This window comes from Colobus angolensis, unplaced genomic scaffold, assembly GCF_000951035.1.
Source record: "Colobus angolensis palliatus isolate OR3802 unplaced genomic scaffold, Cang.pa_1.0 Scaffold437, whole genome shotgun sequence".
Lineage (NCBI taxonomy): Eukaryota > Metazoa > Chordata > Mammalia > Primates > Cercopithecidae > Colobus > Colobus angolensis.
The window spans coordinates 545,276-569,846 of NW_012117788.1; the positions used below are offsets into that span (position 1 = coordinate 545,276).

General features: G+C 46.8%; 1 protein-coding gene across 3 annotated transcripts in view; it reads left to right on the top strand.

Moving 5' to 3' along the window:
- SLC6A13 (solute carrier family 6 (neurotransmitter transporter), member 13) overlaps positions 1-24,571 on the top strand; it is a 39,270-nt gene that overhangs the window by 9,079 nt on the left and 5,620 nt on the right. For 2 of the 3 annotated variants that reach the window (XM_011957127.1, XM_011957125.1), the window contains 6 exons: positions 6,744-6,878; positions 8,125-8,265; positions 13,180-13,264; positions 14,114-14,246; positions 16,101-16,235; positions 23,549-23,652. In XM_011957127.1, the coding sequence (XP_011812517.1) occupies positions 6,744-6,878; positions 8,125-8,265; positions 13,180-13,264; positions 14,114-14,246; positions 16,101-16,235; positions 23,549-23,652 (733 nt within the window). The remainder of the gene's footprint in view (positions 1-6,743; positions 6,879-8,124; positions 8,266-13,179; positions 13,265-14,113; positions 14,247-16,100; positions 16,236-23,548; positions 23,653-24,571) is intronic. The other variant, XM_011957126.1, reaches the window with a different exon arrangement.

The following is a 24,571-nucleotide window of genomic DNA, read 5'->3' on the forward strand; positions in this document are numbered from 1 at the left end:
ATTTTTAGTAGAGACGGGGTTTCACCGTGTTAGCCAGGATGGTCTCGATCTCCTGACCTTGTGATCTGCCCACTTTGGCCTCCCAAAGCACTGGGATTACAGGCGTGAGCCACTGCGCCCAGCCCTTTTTTTGTTTTTTTGTTTTTGTTTTTGTTTTGGCTATTTTGAGTCCTTAGCATTTTCAGATGAATTTTAGAAAGAATTTGTGAATTTCTACAAAAAAGTCTGTTGTGCTTTTGATTAGGATTGTATTAAATCTATAGATCAATTTGGAAAGAATTGAGAGTTTAATGATATTAAGTCTTCTGATCCTGAATATGGTATGACTCTCCATTTATTTAGCTCCTCATTAATTTCTCTCAGCAATGTTTTGTAGTTGTGAGTGTGCATATATCTTTCACAACTTTTGTCAGATTTATTCCTAAGTATTTTGATGCTATTGTAAATGGTATTATTTCCTACATTTTATTTATGGTTGTTTGTTCCTAATACATATACAATTGATTTGTGTATGCCCATCCTGTATCCAGCAAACTTGCTAAACTCCCTGATTGGTTCTAGTAGGGTTTTTTTGTGTGTGTATTCCAAAGGATTTTCTATGTAGAATATCATGTCTTCTGAGAATACAGCAGTGTTATTTTTTTCCTTTTAAATTAGAATGACCTTTAATTCCTTATCTTGCCTTATTGCTTTGGCTAGAATCTCAAGTACAATGTTGAATAGAAGTAGTAAGAATAGACACTTGTTTTATTCTCAGTCTTAGCAGTCTTTCACTATTAACTATGATGTTAGCTGCAGGGTTTTTTGTAGATGCCCTCTCTCAAGTTGAGGAAGTTCTCTTCTCCTCATCATTGCTGGCAGTTTTCATTAGGAATGATTGTTGGATTCAGTCAAATACTGTACCTATGAAATGATCATATAGCTTTTCTTTTGTAATTTGTTAACAGGATGAGTCACATTATTTATTTATTTATCCATTTATTTGAAGAGCTGGAGGCTACAGCACTATGTTGATTTTTAAAAATGTTAAACCCACTTTGTATCCCTGGGATAAACATTGCTATATAATATAATGTCCTAGTAACATACTGTCAGGTTTGATTTCCTAAAATTGTTTAGAATTTTGGCATTTATGTTCATGAAATATGTTGATCTTTAACTTTCTTTTCTTATAATGTATTTGTCTGCTTTTATTATCAGGGTAATGCTCACTTTATAAATTTGGTTGGGTAAGCATTCCATCTTTTCAATTTTTTGGAAGAGTTTGTGTAGAACTGCTGTTATTTCTTCCTTAAATATTTGGAGGATTCACCACTGAAGTCATTTGAGCCTGGAAATTTTTGTGGGATGGGTTTAAACCAAAAACGAATTTTCCTTAGTAGTTATAGGGCTATTCAGACTATTTCTTTTTGAGTGGGCTTTGGTAGTTGTGTTTTTTGAGAAAATTTTTTATTTTACCTATTTAGGTAAATAGGTTGCACTTACTGGCATAAAGTTCTTCATATATTTTCTTATTATTGTTTTAATATATATATAGAACCTTTACTGATGATACCTCTCATTTGTCATGCTGATAATTTGTATCTTCTAAAATTTTATCAATTGTATTATCTCAAAGAACCAGCTTTTGGTTCATGGATTTTCTCTATTTTCCTGTTTTCCATTTTATTGATTTCCACTTTGATTTTTATTTCCTTTGACTTACTTTGGCTTTCATTTGCTCGTTTCCTTCCTTCCTTCCTTCCTTCCTTCCTTCCTTCCTTCCTTCCTTTCTTCCTCCCCCTCCCTTCCTTCCTTCCTTCCTTCCTTCCTTCCTTCCTTCCTTCCTTCCTTCCTTCCTTCCTTCCTTCCTTTCTTTCTTTCTTTCACTACACCTTCATTTCAGCAATAATTTCTCATTTCTTAAGGTGGAAGCTGAGGTAATTGATTTGAAACTTTTCTTCTTTAATCACTTAGTAAATCTCCTAAGTACTGCTTTAGCAGCATGCCACACATTTTGATACTGGGTTTCATTTCATTCCATTCAAGATACTTTCTAATTTCTCTTTTGATTACTTCAATAGAGCCATAGGCTATTTAGAAATGTGTTACCTAATTTCCAAATAGGTGGAAATTTTCCAGATGTCTTTCTCTGATAGATTTCTAATTTAGTCAGAGAACCAATTTTGTATTACTTGGATCCTTTTAAACTTACTGAGATTTGTTCTCTGGTCTAGGATATGGGCCTATCTTGGTAGAATATTTCATGTTCACTTGAAACTAATGTATATTCTGCTGTTGGACTACTGGATAGAATATTCAATAAATATCAACTAAGTTGAGTTGGCTGATATAATTTTTAAATCTTTTATGTCTGCACTGATTTTCTGTATACTTAGTCTATAAATTATTGAGAGAGAGCTATTAAAATTTTTAACATTTATCAGGAATTAGTTTATATATTTCTCTTGGTAGTTCTGTCAGTTTTTGCTTCATGTATTTTGAAGCTCTGTTATTAGGTGAATGTGCACTTGAAATACTGATTGATTAATGGACCCTCGACTAATTGACCTTTTAATCATTATGAAATGACCTTCTTTACCTTGGTCATATTCTTTGCTCTCAAATTTACTTTGTGTGACATTAAGAGAAACTTTACAGATTTATTTTGAGTAGTATTAGCATGGTATATCTTTCTATCCTTTTACTTTTAACCTCTTCATGTCTTTTTTATTCGAAGTGCATTTTTTGAAGGCAGTATATAGTTGAGTCTTGTCAGTTTTTTAAAAGCCAGTCTAACAGTCTCTGTCTTTTATTTGGGATACTTAGACCATTTGCATTTAATACAGTTATCCATATAATTAGGTTTAACTCTATCATCTTATTATTTGTTTTCTATTTGTCTTATCAGTTATTTGTTTCCCCCTTCCCTCTCCTCCTGCTTTCTTTTGGAATAATTGAATATTTTTTATTATTCCATTGTTAGCTTTCTTCTTTTTGTTGGCTTATTAGCTGTAGCTTTGTTGTGTTATTTTAGTGATGTTTTAAACTTTGTAGTATACATCTTTAACTTATCACAGTTTATCTTCAAGTGATAATGTACCACTTTATATATATAAGAACCTTAAAATGTTTCAATATCATTTCTTTCCTCCTGATCTTTGTGCTTTTGTTATACATTTTTATATGTTATAAAATCCGTATTACATTGTTTTTATTTTTGTTTACCAATTATCTTTTAAAAAATACTTGAATAATAAGAAAAACATTCTATATGTTTCTCTATGTAATTACTGTTTCTAAAGTTCTTTATTACTTTGTATAGATTCATATTTCTATCTGGTGATATCATTTCACTCTCCCTGAAGGAGTTTCTTCAACATTTCTTGTAGTTCAGTTCTGCTTGTGATAGATCGTTTCAGGTTTTGCATGTCTTAAGAAACAGTTATTTCACTTTCATTTTTGAACAGTATTATTGCTGGGTATAGAATTCCAGGTTGCCAGCTTTTTTTTCTCCCCCCTCCTTTATTACTTTAACAAATGTGCTCCCTCATCACTGTCTTCTCTTTTGCGTTGTTTTAAATGAGAAATTTGATGTTATCTTTGTCTGTACATATGTGTCCTTTATCTCTGGTGACTTTTAAGGTTTTCCCTTAAAAGCTCCATATTCTGGTTTAAGTGATGTGATTATGATGCACCTTGGACTAGTTTTTTTTAAGTTTTTTTTTGTCTTGGTGTCTGTTGAACTTTTTGGATCTATAGGTTTATAGTTTTCATAAAATTTGTAAAAATTTCAGTTATTATTTCTGTAAGCTTTTTCTCACCCTTTTATTTCTTTCATTGACTCCCATTACATTAAGCTGTTTGAAGCTGTCTCACCACTTAGGCACACCTGTGCTTTTTAAAATTTTTCTTTTTCTTTTTTTTTTTTTTTTTGAGATGGAGTCTCACTCTGTTGCCCAGGCTGGAGTGCAGTGTTATGATCTCGGCTCACTGCTGCAACCTCCACCTGCCGGGTTCAAGTGATTCCCCTGGCTCAGCCTCCCAAGTAGCTGGAATTACAGGCGTGCACCCCCACACCCAGTTAACTTTTGTACTTTTAGTAGAGACAGGGTTTCACCATGTTGGCCAGGCTGGTCTTGAACTCCTGACCTCAGGTGATCCGCCTGCCTCGGCTTCCCAAAGGGCAGGGATTACAGACATGAGCTACCATGCCCGGCAAAAATTTTCTTTTTTCTCTCTGTGTTTCATTTTGGGTAGTTTCTACTATGGTTCAAGTTCACTAATCTTTTCTTCTTCTCTGCCTACTAACATTAATCCCATCCAATGTATTGCTTTAAATCTCACACATTGTAGTGCTCATGTCTAGAAGCTTTATTTGGGTCTTTTTCAATATCTTTTATACCCCTAACTTTTGGAACACTTGCAATACAGTTATAATAATTTTTAAAGGTTCTCATCTGCTGATTCTAACATCTGTGTCAGTTATGGGTCAGGTTCGATCTCCTTGCTGTGAGTAACATTTTCCCAATTCTTTGCTGTCCTGGTAATTTTTGATTGAATACCAGACCTAGTAATATTTTTGCTTTATGGGTTGCTGGATTATTTATTTATTTATTTATTTTTTTTTTTTTGAGACAGAGTCTCGCTCTGTCGCCAGGCTGGAGTACAGTGGAGTGATCTCATCTCACTGCAACCTCCACCTCCCGGGTTCAAGCAATTCTCCTGGCTCAGTCTCCCAAGTAGCTGGGACCACAAATACATGCCACCAAGCCCAGCTAATTTTTGTATTTTTACTAGAGATGGGGTTTCACCATATTGGCCAGGATGGTCTTGATCTCTTGACCTCGTGATCCACCTGCCTTGGCCTCCCAGAGTGCTGGGATTACAAGCGTAAGCCACTGCACCCCGACTTTTGTTTGTTTTGTTTTGTTTTGAGATGGAGTCTTACTCTGTTGCCCAGGCTGGAGTGTGGTAGCACAATCTCGGCTCACTACAACCTCTGCTTCCCAGGTTCAAGCAATTATCCTGCCTCAGCCTCCCAACTAGCCACCATGCCAGGCTAATTTTTGTATTTTTAGTAGAGATAGGGTTTCACTGTATTGGCCAGGCTGGTCTTGAACTCCTGACCTCGTGATCTGCTCGCCTTGGCCTCCCGAAGTGCTGGGATTACAGGCATGAGCCACCGCGCCTGGCCAATTTCATATTTCTATAAATATTCTTGAGCTCTGTTCTAGGACCAGTGAAGTTACTTGCTCTTTTTACATCTTGCTTTTAAGATTTATTAGGTAGGACTAGAAGTGTGCCCAGTCTAGGGATAAATATTCCCCATTACTGAGGAAATGCCTTTCTGTATACTCTGCCTAATGCCTGGTGAATCTTGAGTTTACTCTGGCAGTATGTGAGCACCACTACTTTTAATCATTTTGAATGGTTCTTTCCTTCACCTCAGTTTTCTCACACGTATGCACTGACTAGTACTCAGTTGAAAGCTTGAGGGGACCCTCTGCCGATAAGCAGATTTTCCTCTCTGTGCAGCTATCTCTTCTCTGGTATTCTGTGTCCTGTGAACTCTCCTGTCCACTTTGCCAGCAGATAACAGGTCCATGGTAGAGAAAATATCAGTATATCTGGCATCAGTAGTCTTGTCTCCGCCAATGCTTATAGAAGCAGAAGGAGACAGATTACTAGCTTAGTTCTTTTTGTGTTGCTACAACAGAACACCTGAGATGGGTCATTTATAAGGAACAGATATTTATTTCTTATAGTTTTGGAGGTTGGGAAGTCCAGGGCAGGGGTCCACCTCTGGTGAGGGCCTTCTTTTTTGTGTCATCCCATGGCAGAAGGCAGAAAGGCAAGAGACTATTCATGCAAAAGACAGAGAGCCACATAAACCTTTTTTTTTTTTTCCTTTGACAGGGTCTTGCTCTGTCACCCAGGCTGGAGGGAGGACAGTGGCACACTCACAGCTTGCTGCAGTCTCGAACTCCCAGGTTTAATCAATCCTCCCACCTCAGCCTCCTGAGTAGCTGGGATTACAGGCACACACAGCCATGCCCAGATAATTTTTTTGTATTTCTTTTAGAGGCAGAGTTTTCCCATGTTGCCCAGGCTGGTCTTGAACTCCTGGGCTCAAGTGATCCTCCTACCTCGGTCCCATAAAGTGCTGGGATTACAGGTGTGAGCCACCATGCCTGGCCCAAACTTTTTATAACAAACATATTCTCACAGTAATAACATTAATCCATTCACGAGAGCAGAGCCCTCATGACTTACATCTTATTAGGCTCCATGTCCCAACACTGTTGCAGAGGGAATTAAGTTTCCAACACACACACTTTAGAGGATACATTCAAACCACAACAATGACTGAAAGGGCTTCTGATTTCAGCCTACTAAAAGACTACCTGACATTAACAGCAATGATTTCTTTGAAAAGAATTATAGCCTCTGGGCTGTGCCAGTGCTCCTAGACATCCGAGTTTTAATACACTCCTTGTTATTGCCACGAGTTATGTGTTAGGCAGTAATTGTTCAGTATAGACTGAAACTTTGCAGTGAAAAAAGGCAAGAGAACGTGTAGTAACACGGTGACTCTTGATCTCTGCTGTGGTTCCAAACATCTAGGCAGCTATCTCCTGCAGCTTTGCATGTTCTCTACTCCGAGATTCCGACTGGCAGTGTGGGTTGGTCATGGGAGGAGGTGAGTACAGACCATGAGAAGAATAGACCCAGGACATGAACAGCCTGTTTTCTAACCACAGGTGCCTTCTTCATCCCCTACCTCGTCTTCCTCTTTACCTGTGGCATTCCTGTCTTCCTTCTGGAGACAGCACTAGGCCAGTACACTAGCCAGGGAGGCATCACAGCCTGGAGGAAGATCTGCCCCATCTTTGAGGGTGAGTAGCTCTGTACCTGATTCCAAAGCATCTTCATTAGTGGTTATGAACCTTATTTGGAATGACGTGAGTGATTACTAGTAGTTCTGAGGTTGAGATAAGACTGCGAGTCTCTACGCTAAACCCTTGGTTTGTGGGCTGCGTGCTAAGCTAGTCAGCTGATCCATCAGAGAATGGGTGAGAAACAGCAGCGAGGATGGGGCAAAGGTTTTAGGTTAAGTAAGCAGAGTGCAAAGCTACTTGAGCTCAATGTTTTAAATACATAAAAATGTTGTTGTATTTTAAGACATATTTAGCTCAATTATAAAAATTTTAAAAGAGAACTTTAAATGAGAAAAAATTATTTCATTAATAGTTCTATCTTGGCTGGGCGTGGTGGCTCAGGCCTGTAATCCCAGCACTTTGGGAGGCCGAGGCGGGTGGATCACCTGAGGTCAGGAGTTTGAGACCAGCCCGGCCAACATGGTGAAATTAAAATACAAAAATACAAAAAATACAAAAAATTAGCTGGGTGTGGTGGTGGGCACCTGTAATCCCAGCTACTCAGGAGGTTGAGGCAGGAGAATCTCTTGAACCTGGGAGGCGGAGATTACAGTGAGCCCAGACTGCACCACTGCACTCCAGCCTGGGTGACAAGAGCAAAACTCTGTCTCTAAAAAAAAAAAAGTTCTATCTTGACACAAGTATTTAAAATGTACAGTATTTAATTTCATTATTTCTCCATATATAGGATTTTCTTTAGTTTTTTTTTTTTTTTTTTTTTTTTTGAGACGGAGTCTCGCTCTGTCGCCCAGGCCGAAGTGCAGTGGCGCAATCTCGGCTCACTGCAAGCTCCGCCTCCCGGGTTCACGCCATTCTCCTGCCTCAGCCTCCCGAGTAGCTGGGACTACAGGCGCCGCCATCTCGCCCGGCTAGTTTTTTTTTTTGTATTTTTTAATAGAGACGGGGTTTCACCGTGTTAGCCAGGATGGTCTCGATCTCCTGACCTCGTGATCCGCCCGTCTCGGCCTCCCAAAGTGCTGGGATTACAGGCTTGAGCCACTGCTGCCGGCCGATTTTCTTTAGTTTTTATTTTGAAATAATTACAGATTCACAGGGAGTTACAAAAATAGCAGTTTTCCTCAATGGTAAATTGAACTCCCGGCCTCAGACAATCCTCTCACCTCAGCGTCCCGCATAGCTGAGATGACAGGTGCACGCCACCACCGTCCGCCTTCCCTAGCCCAATTCTGCAGTTTCCCCGCAGGCATTGGCTACGCCTCCCAGATGATCGTCATCCTCCTCAACGTGTACTACATCATTGTGTTGGCCTGGGCCCTTTTCTACCTCTTCAGCAGCTTCACCATCGACCTGCCCTGGGGCGGCTGCCACCACGAGTGGAACACAGGTACGGTCATCTCCCGAGGGCCCGCTTCCTCCTCCCGTTCTGCCGCGTTCACCGGAAGTGGGATTGTCCCTACCGGAAGTGGGATTGTCCCTGTATCCCAGCTTAACACGGACGCACCAGAAATCACCCAAGTACATCATGGAGATCTTATGTCAAGAATAAGATCGAGAATTCACCAGCCTCACAGGCAAAATGTCAGGAACTTTTTAAAGAAAAAATACTAACATCTTCAATGAGAACTGACCACTTTTATGTTGTTTAGCCATTTACTTAAATCAACTTGGAATATGTTTAGTTTGATATATGGATACATGCCTTGTTCATTCATTTGTTTCTCATATCTTCTTTCTGATACATTTTAGGTCTTTCAAACTTGCAATTCATCCGGACTTGCTTGTCAGGGGCGGCAGAGGCGGGAGAAAATCCACATACAAGTGGACCCGCACAGTTCAGATCCATGTTGTTCAAGGGTCCGCTGTGATTTATAATAGCAATTGCAGTTGTGTCTCACTGAATGACAGGGGTACACTCTGAGGAATGCACTGTTGGCATTTTGTCCTGTATGAACATCACAGAGTGCACACACACACACCTACATGGCACAGCCTATCACACACCTGGGCTGCATGCTGTAATACTGTACTGTACACTGTAGGCGCGTGTAGCACAGTGGTAGGTATTTGCGTATCTAAACATAGTGAAACCTAGAAAAGGTACAGTAAAGATGCAGTATTTTATAATCACATGGGAACACTGTCATATAGGTGATCCACTGCTGACTGAAATGTTGCTATGTGCTGCATGTCTGTAATTTCTCCTGTGCTTGTAAGACTACCTGAGCCACCCATGGTAATAGAACTACTGACTCTAATGTGTAGAAAGTAACGACAACAGGCCGGGCGCAGTGGCTCACACCTGTAGTCCCAGCACTTCGGGAGGCCAAGGTGGGCGGATCATGAGGTCAGGAGATCGAGACCATCCTGGCTGACATGTGAAACCCCGTCTCTACTAAAAGTACAAAAAATTAGCCAGGCATGGTGGTGGCGCCTGTAGTCCCAGCTACTCAGGAGGCTGAGGCAGGAGAATGGCGTGAACCCGGGAGGCGGAGGTTGCAGTGAGCCGAGATCCGGCCACAGCACTCCAGCCTGGGTGACAGAGTGAGACTCCGTTTAAAAAAAAAAAAGAAAAAAAGAAAGTAACAACAACAACAACAAAAATATCTGGGGCAATGCTGTCCAAAAGAACTGTCTGTAATGATGAAAATGTTCTTTGCAGTATCCAATACAGTAGCGATTAATACTAGCTACATGTGGTTATTTATTGATTTACCTTTTCTGGGCAGTCACAGTGAACCAGTGTAGGTTTGGCGTGACTCCTACATGTGGTTATTGAGCATCTGAAATGTGGCAAGTGGTCAGAGGAACAGAATTTTGACATGTGCATTGAATGTTAACTTAAACAGCCACAGGTGGCTCGTGGCTGCCTGAGTGGACAGCGTGGCTGGAGAGCACAGGGGACACTCTTCAGCTTGGATTCTTGGCACATCCCTCTCTCCTCGTCCAAGTATCTTCCAGTGCCAGTCAACGAGGCCCTACCCCTTTGAAGTGGGCTAGCCAAGATTAACTCTTTCTTTCTTTTTTATCTTTTTGTTTGTTTGCGATGGAGTCTTGCTCTGTCGCCCAGGCTGGAGTGCAGTGGTGCGATCTTGGCTCACTGCAACCTCCACCTCCCAGGTTCAAGCAATTCTCTGCTTCAGCATCCAGAGTAGCTGGGACTACAGGTGCCCACCACCACGCCCGGCTAATTTTTCGTATTTTTAGTAGAGATGGAGTTTCACCATTTTGGTCAAGCTGGTCTTGAACTCCTGACCTTGTGATCCCCCTGCCTAAGCCTCCCAAAGTGCTGGGATTGCAGGTGTGAGCCACTGCGCCTGGACCAATTCTTTCTTGCTCAGATAAGTTACTCAATTTTGAACTGGAGTTTGAATCCTTTACTTACCTGGAAAAGCATTTTGCATGGTTAGCATGCTATTCTTTATCCCTTCATGACCTGACTCCTGTCTATGTCACCACCTCACCTTTACCTCTCTCGCCTTGTACTTGCTGCTCCCCTTCCAGGCACATCTTTGTGCATCACTGCCACACCTCCATTCCACCATGATTTTTCAAAGGGAAAGTAAGCCTTGGGGGTACCTCCTCTGATACCCCAAGATTGCATGAGGCTCTTCTTAAACGTATCTGGTAGTACCTGCACTGGCCCCGGCCCTACTGCTGCACTTCCCTCACTTTTCTTCTGTTTGTTGACTTGATTTTCCCACTAGTCATCAAGATCGTGAGGGCGGAAAAGGTGTCTTTATCTCCACAGCTTCTGTGCCTGGCACGGTGCTGGCTCTATTATAAGCGCTCAAAAATATTGATTGAATGAATCGAGGTGTAAAGATCTGTTTTATTATAATTAGTCTGGGGGCAGTGGCTCACGCCTATAATCCCAGCACTTTGGGAGGCTGAAGCCAGTGGATCCCTTCAGCTCAGGGGTTCGATACCAGCCTGGGCAAGATGGTGAAACCCCATCTCTACTAAAAATACAAAAAATGTGCCAGGGGTGGTGGCACACACCCATGGCCCTCGCTACTTGGGAGGCTGAGACAGGAGGATTGCTTGAGCTTGGGAGGTGGAGGTTGCAGTGAGCCAAGATTGTGCCACTGTGCTCCAGCCTGGGTAGTAGAGAAAGACTTGGTCTCCAAAAAAAAAAATCTGTTTTATTATAATTCTTTAGCTTTACATATATTTTTCTTTTCTTCATTTCTATTTTATTTTTTTAAATATCTTTGTGTACTGAAACCACCCTTGACAACCAGCTTGTCAGATAGTAAAGATTTTATCCAGATCTCAGTGGAGTCCCTCTTAAAACGATTTTGTCCATTTTTGGTGGCCTAGAGCTTTTGCTTCAGGGCATCATTAGGCCTATCTTCCTTTGGATCGACTGGCGGTCTCTGGGACAATTCTGAGGCAAATTGAATACCTGAGTGTTATTTTTTTGACATTGTTGACATCTCTCCCGGTGAGCCTGGTTTTACTCAGAGCCTCGCATTTGAACAGCACAAGACACGCTGTCCCGCCAAGATGAAATAATGCTTTTCTGGGTGTGCTGCAGCGTCAAGGAAAGTGAATGGTTTAGTGGACAGAGCACCCAGCTGGCCTTCAACCACCCAACAGATATTTGTTGAGCTCCTGCTGTATGATACCAGGCTCTGTTCTGAGCACTGGGAATGAACAAAAACAAAGACCCACCCTCCTGGGGCTTTCATTCTAGCGGTGGGAGGTAGAGACGTAAACAAAACAAGTGGGTGAGACGTGTCCGGTTGGAAAGCAGCAGGACATGTCATGTTAGAAGATGGGCTACGGAGGAAAATAAGACAGAGCCTGTGAGTTTTATGGGTGGGATTGCAGTTTCCAGTGGCATGGTCAGGAAAGGCCTTACTGAGATGTCGCTTCAGCATTGGTCTCAAGGAGGAGGGGGAACGAGCCATTCAGCTGGGGGACAAGAACTCTAGGAGGAAGGGCACCTAACACGCCCTGTGTGTGCAGGGAGCAGGGTGGCTGAGGGAATGGTGCGGGAATGGATCCAGTAGGGCCTTGAAGGCGACTAAAGGGGTTGCGGCTTTTTCCTTTGAGTGGCATGGGAAACCCATTACCCATTGGAGGCCTTGACCTGGGGTGGGACATGGAGTGATCTAAGGTTTAACAAAACGGAGATTTCATGAAGGGAGCAAGGTTGAAAACTGAAGGCCAAATAGGAGCCGGGAGCGGACGGTGTCTACCCTCTACCAGGGTGGCGGTAGTAGAGGGGACAAGAAGGATCCGTCTAGATATTTTGAAGGCGGAACCCAGACAACTTGCTGACCTGGGTTCCGGCCTACACTTGCTCATTCATGAGCAGATACAGGCCATTTCTAAGACGATCCGCTGGCTGCATGGGCACAATGGGGAAAACAGTATCTGTTTTAATTTTTTCCAGGATTATTATATTTATCAAACATAAAAAAGTCAATACTCTCTGTAAAGCTCCAAAGTCACATACAAATAATAGAGAGACCATTGATTGAGCACTCTACATCCATGTTTTCTTTTTTTTTTTTTTTGAGACAGAGTCTCGCTCTGTCTCCCAGGCTGGAGTGCAGTGGCCGGATCTCAGCTCACTGCAAGCTCCGCCTCCCGGGTTCCCGCCATTCTCCTGCCTCAGCCTCCCGAGTAGCTGGGACTACAGGTGCCCGCCACCTCGCCCGGCTAGTTTTTTGTATTTTTTTAGTAGAGACGGGGTTTCACCGGGTTAGCCAGGATGGTCTCGATCTCCTGACCTCGTGATCCGCCCGTCTCGGCCTCCCAGAGTGCTGGGATTACAGGCTTGAGCCACCGCGCCCGGCCTATGTTTTTATTTAATTGCTTATCAATCCTACGTAACGGATCTTACGATCTACATTTTAGAGACGAGGGAAGCCAAACGCAGCTGAGTTATAACTTACCCCCAGACGCACAGTTCACACCCGGGGGGTCAGCATTCAAGCCAGAGCTTTCCAACCCGTGTTCTTGGCCATTCTGACATGTCACTTCCCCAGAAACCGTTCTTATTGTTCCTCAAAGGTGGTGATTTTGCATAGGGTTGCCATCTGATCATGCTTAAGGAGAATATATACCCAAGCATCTATGTACCCACATGTCCAAGTGTGCAGTAGAGAGTCAGCTGCGTTTGGTGAGATTACTATGTGTGGGAGGATGTTTTGTGTAGATAACCTTAGCCTGGCCTCTGCCAAATACCTTCCTTCCCATTCTCCTAGAGTTTCACCCTGCTCTCTAGTTGTGTCATATGCTGGCTGATGATTTTTCTCTTTTTTCTCTCCTCGTGACCCACGGGTAGAACACTGTGTGGAGTTCCAGAAGACCAACGGCTCCCTGAATGGTACCTCTGAGAATGCCACCTCTCCTGTCATCGAGTTCTGGGAGTAAGCAAGACCCTACCCCACCCAGTGTGGGCCATGTGTTCAGAAGAAGGGTATGGGGAGGAGTTCACACCAACGTCACTCTCAAGAGACAGCAAGGGAAGAATTTCCACTAAGTGGCTTTTTTCTGTGGTGCCTGTGTTTGTGGTTATTGCAGGACTCGCTTCAGAGATAAGACTCCTGCAGTTCTCCTGGGGCTGTGCCTGGCCTTCCTTGCCTGCACCCCTGCCCCTGGCTGGGGACAACTCCTCCCTGGTTAGAGAGTGTGTGTGCATATATGCTCTCACTCCACACTTCCTCCTCCCTGTGGCTGCAAGTGTGTGGACTGTGACCCACCCCTCCCCCCAGTACTGATACTCACCCAGAGCAAGAGTCCTGCTGTCAAAAAGTCCTGAAACCTTGGTTGGGAACATAGGTGCCTGCACCTCCTTCCCCTGGCTGGGGACAAAGCACTCGGAGCAAACTTACCTGGGACAGTCTCCGTTCTCCACCTTTCTGCAGTCTCCGTTCTCCACCTTTCTGCAGTCTCTATTCTTCACCTTTCTGCAGTCTCCGTTCTCCACCTTTCTGCAGTTTCCGTTCTCCACCTTTCTGCCGTCTCCATTCTCCACCTTTCTGCAGTCTCCATTCTCCACCTTTCTGCAGTCTCCGTTTTCCACCTTTCTGCAGTCTCCATTCTCTACCTTTATGTCCACCTCCAGCTTTGGGCTAAGGATGGCCTCATGTGAAGAGAGCAGAGAAGCCTTTGGACAAGAGCCGGGAGGCACAGCTCGGCTCCACTGTCCCAGGTACGGGGCCACAAAACTGAGGCTGACAGAGAAAGTAAGCCAAGTTCAACCCTTCTTTCCCCAGGCGGCGGGTCTTGAAGATCTCTGATGGGATCCAGCACCTGGGGGCGCTGCGCTGGGAGCTGGCTCTGTGCCTCCTGCTGGCCTGGGTCATTTGCTACTTCTGCATCTGGAAGGGGGTCAAGTCCACAGGCAAGGTTCGTGTGGGGAGCTCCTGCCCCTCCCATCCCCGGACTCCCTGTCCTCACTAGGGGCTGTCACCCAGGAGTTCTCGAAGCTGTGACCCTGTCAAGGATGGGAGGCAATGACCCAGCAAGGATTTGATGCAGCTTCCGTCCTTGATTCTGTGCCTCTCTTGGATTCACGTGCTTCTGGATTTTGGGACTGGAAGAGAGCGAGAAGGACAGGAAGGACACCTCCAGGGTAATCTGATCTTGGAATTGATGATGTGTGGGCACATTGCGAATTGAACACGAGTCATGGTTCCCTAATTCATACAACAGTTCTTTGGAAAAAGAATTCCATGAAGACTCTTCATCTCAAAATGACTCTTAACCAACTCAAGAATTCCGGGGGACTCTTTGCCCTGGAGCAAAGGGGGCATTCTGAATTCTTCCGAACTCTTGCCCTGGGGGCCTCTCTTAATCTGGCTGCCTGGTTGTGCTAAGCTAGTAAGCTCTGTGAGGACAGGGGTCATGTGTCACAAATCTTTTCATATCTGACAATCCTTGCCATGAGTGCCAAGCACACTTGTTGGGAGAATGCCAAATGTCATTCAGTCACTCAACAAATATTTATTGAATATGTGTCAGGGGAGGCGGGAGCTTTTAGCTGGAGGGAGGAAGGGAAGAGGGGAGGCTGTGGCTCAAGGGATAGGGGAGATGGAACTATATCCAGGGAACCGGCCCCCAGTATTTCAATATAAGTTCTTTCTATTTTCCATAAGTGTCGGCCAACTGAGAAATAAAGAGAGACAGTACAAAGAGAGGAATTTTACAGCTGGGCCACCAGGGGCGACATCACATGTCAGTAGGACTGTGATGCCCGCCTGAGCCTCAAAACCAGCAAGTTTTTATTAAGGGTTTCAAAAGGGGAGGGGGTGTAAGAACAGGGAGTAGGTACAAAAATCACATGCTTCAAAGGGCAAAAAGCAGAACTACTAATAAGGGTCTAACAAAGATCACAGGGCAAAGGACAAAAGCAGAACTACTGATAAGGGTCTATGTTTAGCGGTGCACGTATGGTCTTGATAAACATCTTAAACAACAGAAAACAGGGTTCGAGAGCAGAGAACCAGCCTGACCACAAATTTACCGGGGTGGAGTTTTTCCCACCCCAGTAAGCCTGAGCGTACTGCAGGAGACCAGGGCGTATCTCAGTCCTTATCTCAACTGCATACGGCAGACACTCCCAGAGTGGCCTTTTATAGACCTCCCCCCAGGAATGCATTCCTTCCCCAGGGTATTAATATTAATATTCCTTGCTAGAAAAAGAATTTAGTGATACGTCTCCTACTTGCACGTCCACTTATAGGCTCTCTGCAAGAAGAAAAATATGGCTCTTTTTGCCTGACCTGGCAGGCAGTCAGACCTTATGGTTATCTTCCCTTGTTCCCCAAAAGTCGCTATTATTCTGTTCTTTTTCAAGGTGCACTGATTTCATATTGTTCAAACACACAGGTTTTATAGTCAATTTGTACAGTGAACACATTTATCACAGAGATCCTGAGGTGATGTACATCCTCAGCTTACAAAGACAATAGGATTAAGAGATTAAAGTAAAAACAGGCATAAGAAATTATAAAAGTATTATTTGGAAACTGATAAATGTCCATGAAATCTTCACAATTTATGTTCCTCTGCCGTGGCTCCCAGCCGGTCCCTCCATTCGGGGGGTCCCTGACTTCCCGCAACAGAACTAAACAACTGCGGGCGAGCTGGGAGCAGGAGGAACACTCCCTTGACCTTTTCTGAGGAGCTCCTGCCCCCTGCCTCCTGCCCCTGCCACTTCCTCACTCACAAGCTCCTTGTCTCTCATTTGCCCATGACCAGGTGGTGTACTTCACGGCCACATTTCCTTACCTCATGCTGGTGGTCCTGTTAATTCGAGGGGTGACGTTGCCTGGGGCAGCCCAAGGAATTCAGTTTTACCTGTACCCAAACCTCACGCGTCTGTGGGATCCCCAGGTAAGAAACCACAGACAGGAGCCCTCACGTGACTCCCGGGGCACCGGAGCTCCAGGCTTTCCCTGCACTCTGGCAGGGAACCTCTGCACCTAGCACTACCCTAAGATGTCCACAGTGGCAGCAGGGGTGCACCCTTCCTTCTCTAGATATCTGCTTGTTGCTGGAAAGGGGCCCCAATTCAGAGAGGGTTCTTGGACCTCGCACAAGAAAGAATTTGGGGGGAGTAGAATAAAGCAAAAGCAAGCTTATTAGGAAAGTAAAGGAGGCCAGGTGTGCTGGCTCATGCCTGTAATCCCAGCACTTTGGGAGGCCGAGGTGGGTGGATCATTTGATGTCAGGAGTTCGAGACCAGTCTGGCCAACATAGTGAAACCCCCCCCCTCTACTAAAAAATACAAAAATTATCTGGGCATGGTGGTGGGAGCCTGTAATGCCAGCTACTCGGGAGGCTGAGGCAGGAGAATCACTTGAACCCAGGAGGTAAATGTTGCAGTGAGCTGAGATCATGCCACTGCACTCCAGCCTGGCCAACAGAGTGAGACTCTGTCTATAAAATAAAATAAAATAAAATAAAGGAATAAAGAATGGCTGCTCCATAGGTAGGACAGCCCCAGGGCTACTGGTTGCCCATTTTTATGGTTATTTCTTGATTATATGCTAAACAAGGGGTGGGTTATTCATTAGTTTTCCAGAAAAGTGTGGGCAATTCCCAAAACTGAGGGTTCTCCCCCCATTTCAGACCATAGAGGTTAACTCCCTGACGTTGCCTTCGCATTTGTAAACTGTCACAGCACTGGTGGGAGGGTCTTTCGGCATGCTGATGCATAGTCATTTGCATGTAAAGAGTGATGAGGAAGACCAGAGGTCACTTCTGTCGCCGTCTTGGTGTTCGCGGGTTTTGGCCGTCTTCCTGACTGAAACCTGTTTCATCAGCAAGGTCTTTATGACCCGTGTCTTGGGACGTGACGACCTCCTGTCTCATCCCGTGACTGAGAATCCTCACCTCCTGGGAACGCAGCCCAGCAGGTCTCAGCTTTAGTTCACCCAGCCCCTATTCGAGCTGGAGTTGCTCTGGTTCCAATGCCTCTGACGTGGTGGCAGCTGTTTGTGGTCATAAGGTGCCTGACACTGTCCCTTCTCGGGTTCACAGCTGCCGGGGAACCCAGGCAAATATTACTAGGGTAACATTTCTAATAATGTTTCTCAAGGGCCCCAAGTGTCACTCACAGCCCTTACTCAAGGGTATCCTTCTCCCATCCTCTCCCCACCCACTTCATACATTTCTCTCTTAGGGGCTTGTCTCCTACTGAGCTTCCTCTTTGATTCTTACCCCTCAGTCTGCCTCCTGGTTCCCTCCCTCTGCCCATGTGACCCATGTCTGGGCCCCAGCTCCCTGGCCCTGCCCTCAGCCAGCTGGGCTCGTGTTAAGTTTCCCTGTCAGAGGTCCAGAGACTCCGGGTCTCCTCCCCACCCTTCCTTCGTGGTCTGCACTCCCTCTGCTACAGCGTGCTTTTTTACCGTCCGGTTAGGGAGAGGTGGTGTTGCCTGCTGCCTGAAGGGGGTTGAAAAGCAAGACCTGGAATGGGCCGCCCGTGCCTCTGACAGGTCTCTTACCTTCCCCTCTTTGGCAGCCAGTTGAAAGCTGGTAAAGCTAGGAGGTGCTGAGGGCTGGAGGGGAGCGTGGGTAATCTGTGCCCCAGAGGCCCTGAAATGTTACCCAGTTATGCCCTGCCTCTGCCTCCCGGGCGCAGAGGCCACCCTGCCGGGGGAGTGAGTGTGCAACCTAGAGATCCTCCCCTTGTTGCTGGAGGAGTCTCTCTGTGTCTGTGAAAGAAGCCCCGAGGAGACATAAGGGCGAGTGGCTCCCAGCACGCAGCAGACACTCTGGGATGGCTCCAAACGTTTTAAAATAGTCGGGCACCAGCGTATTCACTGACGTTGCTGACAGGGAGCAAGAGAAAGGGGACAGGCACACCGAGGCTGGGAGCTCCGTGCACACAGGGCAATGGCTCCCCCTGGTGCGGAACGTCAGGCCATCCAGAAGCCACGCCGTTCTCGGTCTCCTGGCCACTCCGGCCAGGTTTGGATTCTTTCATCCTGAGCTCTACTGGGACGCTGTGGCTTCCAGAAGCAGCCAGACCACTGCTGTTCAGAAACCTCCCTGCAGAGTCAAGTAGCCCTGGTCCTGAGTGTTTCTCAATAACCTTCCGGTGGGACAGAGGCTTATCTTCCCTTCTCCCATTTCTCAGACAGCACAGAGACACAGATTGCTACGGCCGCATGTCCACGCAGGGTACTGGGGCTGCAGTCAGACTTCGGAGCCAAACTGTAGAAGCACAACTGGGGTCCTTCTAGGACCCCAGTGCACGTTCCTCATTGTAAGATGAGCCCACTGTGGCCTAAGTTTGTGCAGCCAGTAATCATGGCAGACCAGGCAAAGGATATCTTTGTTTTGTGAATCATAAGCCCTTTGACTTACCTAGAACCAAAGGGCTGTGGTGGACAGCAGGTGGCGAGCAGGAGTTGTAGGGGAAGCTGAGTGGAGGGGAGGCTTTGAAGGCCGGGTGAAGAGTTCGGCTTGGATTCCCCACACACGAGAAAGCCACGGTGGTTCTGGAGCGGCAGAGTTGAGAACCAGTGGCTAAGCTACGAAGATCACCTTTGTCTGCAGGCAGGACAGAGAGGATGGAGGCATGACCAGGAAAGGTGACAGGCAGGGAGGCTGGCAGAGAAGAAGGACAGAGGGGCTCAGTATTTCCACACAGATTGATGGCTTTGTCCTGATCAGCTATTTACAGCTAACTACTAGGGCGTGCTTACTCTGTCCCTGACATCGTTCAGCGGCTTACACGCGTTATTTCAGCAAACGCTCGCAGCAGGTCCACAAGGCAACCCCATTTTATAGATTAGGACATTAAGGCCTAGACAACTTCAAGCATATTTTCACCCTCATACCTGCAACTGGACTGGGTCCGAGGGTGACAAATGCCAGGCACTTTATGGTCCACTCTTGGAGACGAGGTCCCTGGCTGCTCACCTTTGTTTGTCTCACAGCTTATCAGCAAAAACCTGAATGAATCTGCTATGAGTATCCATTATGTGCCGGATCTGTTCTAGCGCCATGTTTGGTACATAATAGCTCCCAGAAAACATAAAGAAGGTGGACCAGGTCGCTTTCAAGTTCTGAGCATTAAGGAGGCCGTAAGTCTCTGTCTGGGTGACTGCAGGGACAAAGACCTCTTTCTGCCTGTGCTCTGGGATACCGTTCTTCCCATTCCAGCCAGCTCTGGGCCTCTTTCAGCCTGTGCTCTGGGATACCGTTCTTCCCATTCCAGCCAGCTTTGGGCCGTGCAGGCAGCGTCTGTCTTCCAAGTGCTGTGGAGCGGTGGGGAGGGGGATGGGTCAAGTGCCAGGACTGGGCCTGAGCAGCCTTCTTCTCTGCCTGAACAAGTCTCATGCTGAAGCTAGGCCTCTGTTGTCAGTGAACAAAGCAGCGCCTGCCGGGGGCGGGGGGGGGTGCCCTGCCAGAGCCCTCACTGAGTCTCGTTGGCACTCCCCAGGAGGTGTGATTATTCTCACTGGCATTTGCCTGGCACTTGAGAAAGGTGCAAAATTTCTTCTCCACGACACGTAGACCAAAGACGTATCTCTCTGCCAAGCACTGAGGCTGGTCGTTGGGAGCCAGGCAGAGACAACGCCGTGCTCCCCTCTTGTTTGCTCCCCTTTTTCTGCCAGGCTTGCTGTTTGGGGGGCAGGTTGCTGCCTTTCCCGGTCTCCTCAGGCTTAGTCTCGTGCCCCTGGAGAGCGGCCACTGGAGACCCAGCCTTCTGCTGGAGTGTGCGCTTTGTTCAGGCCGCTTGTTTCTCTCCTGGGTCCTGGCCCTGTGCCCGTTCTACTGCACTTTGGGAGGTCGCTGAAGGCGGGGATGGGAGGAGGGCACCAGAGAGCCCTCCTGGAACCTTTTAAATCCCTACGTTAAGCAAGTCTAAGGAAAGGTTTGTTTAGGGAGGAAGTTGAAATCCAATCTATGCCACCTTATGACCAATGAAAGATGAGTTGCTTTTTAAAATAATAGCAGCAGTAAACAGTGGCCAAAGCTAACCTTATTGTATCCTCCTTATTCGCCAGGCCCTTTGCCGAGTGCTTGACACAGTTCGACCCTGTGAGTCTGGGGGTCAGCCTCATCTTACAGAGGGAGAAACAGAAGCTTAGGAAACCCAAGAAACTTGCCCAGAATCACAAACCTAGCACGCGGGGGAGCTTGGGTTGATCTCAAGTAGTCTTTCGAAGACTGCTGTCTTATTCACCGTCATAGATATTTCCCAAAGCATATGAATTATTTGACAGTCTTAAGAGCTGCTTTTTATTATTCTAGAAGGTGAGATAGGAAACGAATATTTACTTATGTGTTAGGCATTTTACATACATTATTTTATTTGTGATTATACCCATTTTCCTCATGAGAAAAGGGAGGTTCAGGGAGGTAAAGTGACTTGCCTAAGGTCACACAGCCAGCAATTAATAAAGTCAGGAATTGAGCCCAGATTAACGTAACTTCAAAGCCCGGGCTTTTCCATTACACCACATTGCCTTTCTAGAAACAGTAGATAGAGCTGAATAATTCTGGGGGTTGGACGTGAGGCTGAAAACATTTTTCCCAGATCTTCTACAGTCCTCTCTCCTCCTCTTTCCCCGCAAGACCTCTTTTTACCTGCGTTCCACCAAGAATTTTTTACACTTGTTTTTCCCTTGGTCGGCCTTCTGCCCTAGCCAAAGACATGTCAGAGCTTTGTTCCAGAAACCAGAGCTCCTGGCGTGGGCAGGGGGTGGTCGCCTGTGGTGGGAATGGAACAGCTTGCTCTGCGTGTCCCTCAGCCCTGCTTCTGACCCTGTTCTTTTCCCCATCCCAGCAGGCTTGTCGGGCAGCAGCTGTGTGGGGAGCTGCGGCTTGCCAAGCTCCCAGCGAGGGGGCTTTAGTCAAAGGCTTTGGTCAAAGAGAGCATTGACCCTTGTGCTCTGGATTTTCAGCCCTCCTGCTGCATTTTCCTTGGTTCTCATTAATGTTTCCCCCAACTCAGTCTCCACATGACCCCACTCTGACCTCCCACCCCTGCCGAGGCGAGGTGAATGGCCAAGTCACGATTTCTCTTATTCCTTCCCAAGCACAAGTTCACAAAGCTGCCCATCTCAGGCTTGTGCCTCTGCTTGTGTGTGGGCAGCCGCAGTGTGTTTCTTTGGTAACTCATGGCCCGGTCTGCACCCAGTGCACGGTCAGGCCCGGGAGCAAATGTCCAAGGCGTGAGGCCTCCAGGCTCCTGGGCCACATCCTGAATGACCTTTTTTGGAGGGGGTGCCTGACCTCATGAAGGGGCAGTACCCAGGAGACATGCATTGGTCCTGAGCCCTTACACCTCTCACCTTGGGAAAACGCTTTCTCTATAAGCTCAGGACCTTTTGCCAAAAGGTCCTGCTCCTGAAGCTGCCAATCACTTAGCCGGTGAAGCAGGAATAAGATAGAACCAACTGACTTTCATGCCAAAGTCAGTGAGTTTTCCTGAGATGACTGTCTTTGCATGATCTGTGTGGTAGAGTTTTAGAAGAGAAAAGGATTTGGAACATCTCGAAGGAGGAAACAGACTGGCCAAGGCATCTCCTCAAAGCTGGTGTGGCATCACACTGAAACTTTTTTTTTTTTAACTGGGAGAAGTGAGACACTGAAATTTGCAAGCACTCCCCTTGCCTGTCCTCAGGGTTTGCCTTTCATCCCCACCGTTTCCTTCTCTAGCATTTCATTCCTACCATTTCCTTCTCTGTCTGATTTCCTCACTGGCTCCAGCCCCTCCAAGTCCTCCTCTGTGCTTCTTGCTGCTGACCCCCTGTCCCTGGTGGCACCTCCTGCCTCACAGACCATCTCAGGACGGGATTCCCAGTGAACTCAAGAATGGAAGGCTGGAGACATTCTCCCCTTCCCCCTACGGTCTTCCCTACTCTGTCCCTGGCCCTGCAGAATGGAAACATGGTAAGAGGATGGGTGCCCTGGGTGCACCCCGATGCAGGGGCCATAGGACAGCATCGCATACCTGGTGACCATTAGGATCAGCCAGGAAGCTCTGAAAAGGATACGCGTTCTGGGTTCTCCTTCAGGCCTAGGGATTTAGTGTCTTGACTGGGGATGCTGACTGAGGAATCGGCGTGATTCTGAGGCTGTCAGCCTGCTGGTGGACCCCTCGGGCCCTACACTGCTGTGGAATGTGGCCGCTTTGGTAGGGGTGAGCGTGAAAGGAGGGAGCAAGGGGTAGGGGCTGAGGGTGGGGACCATGCCTAGGCAGGCAGGCAAAGACCAGGAAGGGACTGAGGAATCGGAGGCCTGATATTAGCAGAAGGGAGTGATGAAAGCATAGAGGGTTTTATGGAAAGTAGGGGCCTGCTTGGGGGGTACTGGAAGGAGGCTGAGCAGAAGACACAGACAGTGTCATCCGGTACCCTTTCCCTCAGGAACACAGACATGTGAGGAGCGCCTGCGTGGATGTCTGCGTCCATAGCGGGGCGCTCCCTGGCTGTGCGCACGTCGCCGGGGCAGGAGCGCCTGGGGAGGGTCCTGCAGATCTGCAGGGTCACTCGGTCCTGTTGCCTTGACGTTCTTTCTGTCTGGGATGTTATTCTAGCTGTTAGATCTAAATCACAACATGCACAGGCTGGGCGAGCCAGCTGAGATAATAACAATAACAGCCAACTCTCTGTTTAGCTGGACTGTGATTTTTCCCCTCCCAAGCACTACAAAGCCCTGTTCGGAGGTGTTTCTGTTCATCCTTTTGCCTTTTTGCGGGCCGAGAATTACTCTCCCTGTCTGCAGACAGAGGTGGCTGAGATGTGAGGGCCGAAGCGACATACTGGTGGTAGCCCTGATGTTAGGGACAGTGTTCCCGGAGACCCTGTGCCTGGATTCCTCCGCACGGGTCACAGGAGAAAGTGGGGGCAGAAGCTAGGCTCCAAACCTTGACAGGAGACCTAGCTTTGTTCTGGAGCCCTGTCCCAGCCTCCTACACACTTCCACCACGGGTCTTTTAGTCTTTTTCATTTTCTTTGAATGCTTAATGCCTGTTCTATCCTAGTAGTGCCCAAGAAACTTCATCCAGGAGCTCAGGGAGTAGAGCCCGCCGGGGTGACAGAGGTCGCAGGATGCCAGTGTTAGCTGAGAACAGGTTTCTCACCATCCCTAGCCAGTGTCCGGCTCAGCCACATGCCTGTGTCCTTCCATGGCTTGAATGGCCTGGCTTTCCTGGGAGTTCACCTTTCCTGCCCTTTCCCTTGTAGGTGTGGATGGATGCGGGCACCCAGATCTTCTTCTCCTTCGCCATCTGTCTGGGGTGCCTGACAGCCCTGGGCAGCTACAACAAGTACCACAACAACTGCTACAGGTGATTGGGGGCGCGGGGCCTGATCCACACACCTGCATCTCCCTACTGTCCCTCCAGCCACGCTAGACGAGGGTGAGTCGGAGGGTGCATCAGCTCCTGGATCTGCCCCCCTGTCTACACTTCCATATCCAACACCCCAGGGCTACCAGCAGCTGCAAGGAGCCAACTGCAAGATGGACAGAGAATGGCATCTGAAAGGGTGGGATAGTTGTGACTGGCTGGGAGACCAATCACAGGACCCGGCCTCCTGGCTGATGTAGAGGTTGGTGGGCTCAGGAGTGCTGGGTGAGCAAGCCTGAGATGCTCAACAGGTCTTTGAATGATGTCGTTTCCTTATAACTTTGATGAAGAAAAAAAAAAACTGGTTTCATTATAGGTTGTTTTGCATAAAATTGCAATTTGCAACAATGTATTGATGATGTTGAGTGAGGTCCTATTGTGATTAGCAGTGTCATGCATTGCACCCCTGTCTTGCCTGCTTGGTAAATCTGCCCCCAAAAACTTTGAATCCTTACCCATTTTTCACACCATCTCCCTCCGTTGTTCTCTTTTTTTGTTTTTAACTGGGAGAAGTGAGACACTGAAATTTGCAAGCTCTCCCCTTGCCTGTCCTCAGGGTTTGCCTTTCATCCCCACGGTTTCCTTCTCTAGCATTTCATTCCTACCATTTCCTTCTCTGTGTGATTTCCTCACTGGCTCCAGCCCCTCCAAATCCTCCTCTGTGCTTCTTGCTGCTGACCCCCTGTCCCTGGTGGCACCTCCTGCCTCACAGACCATCTCAGGACAGGATTCCCAGTGAACTCAAGAATGGGAGGCTGGTGTTCTGTCCCCGTTGTTCTCTCCTTGCCTACCTGGTTTGTGCTCAGAAAATTTAAGCTGATTTTAATACAAGCTGAAACATAGCTGAAATGAAATCATT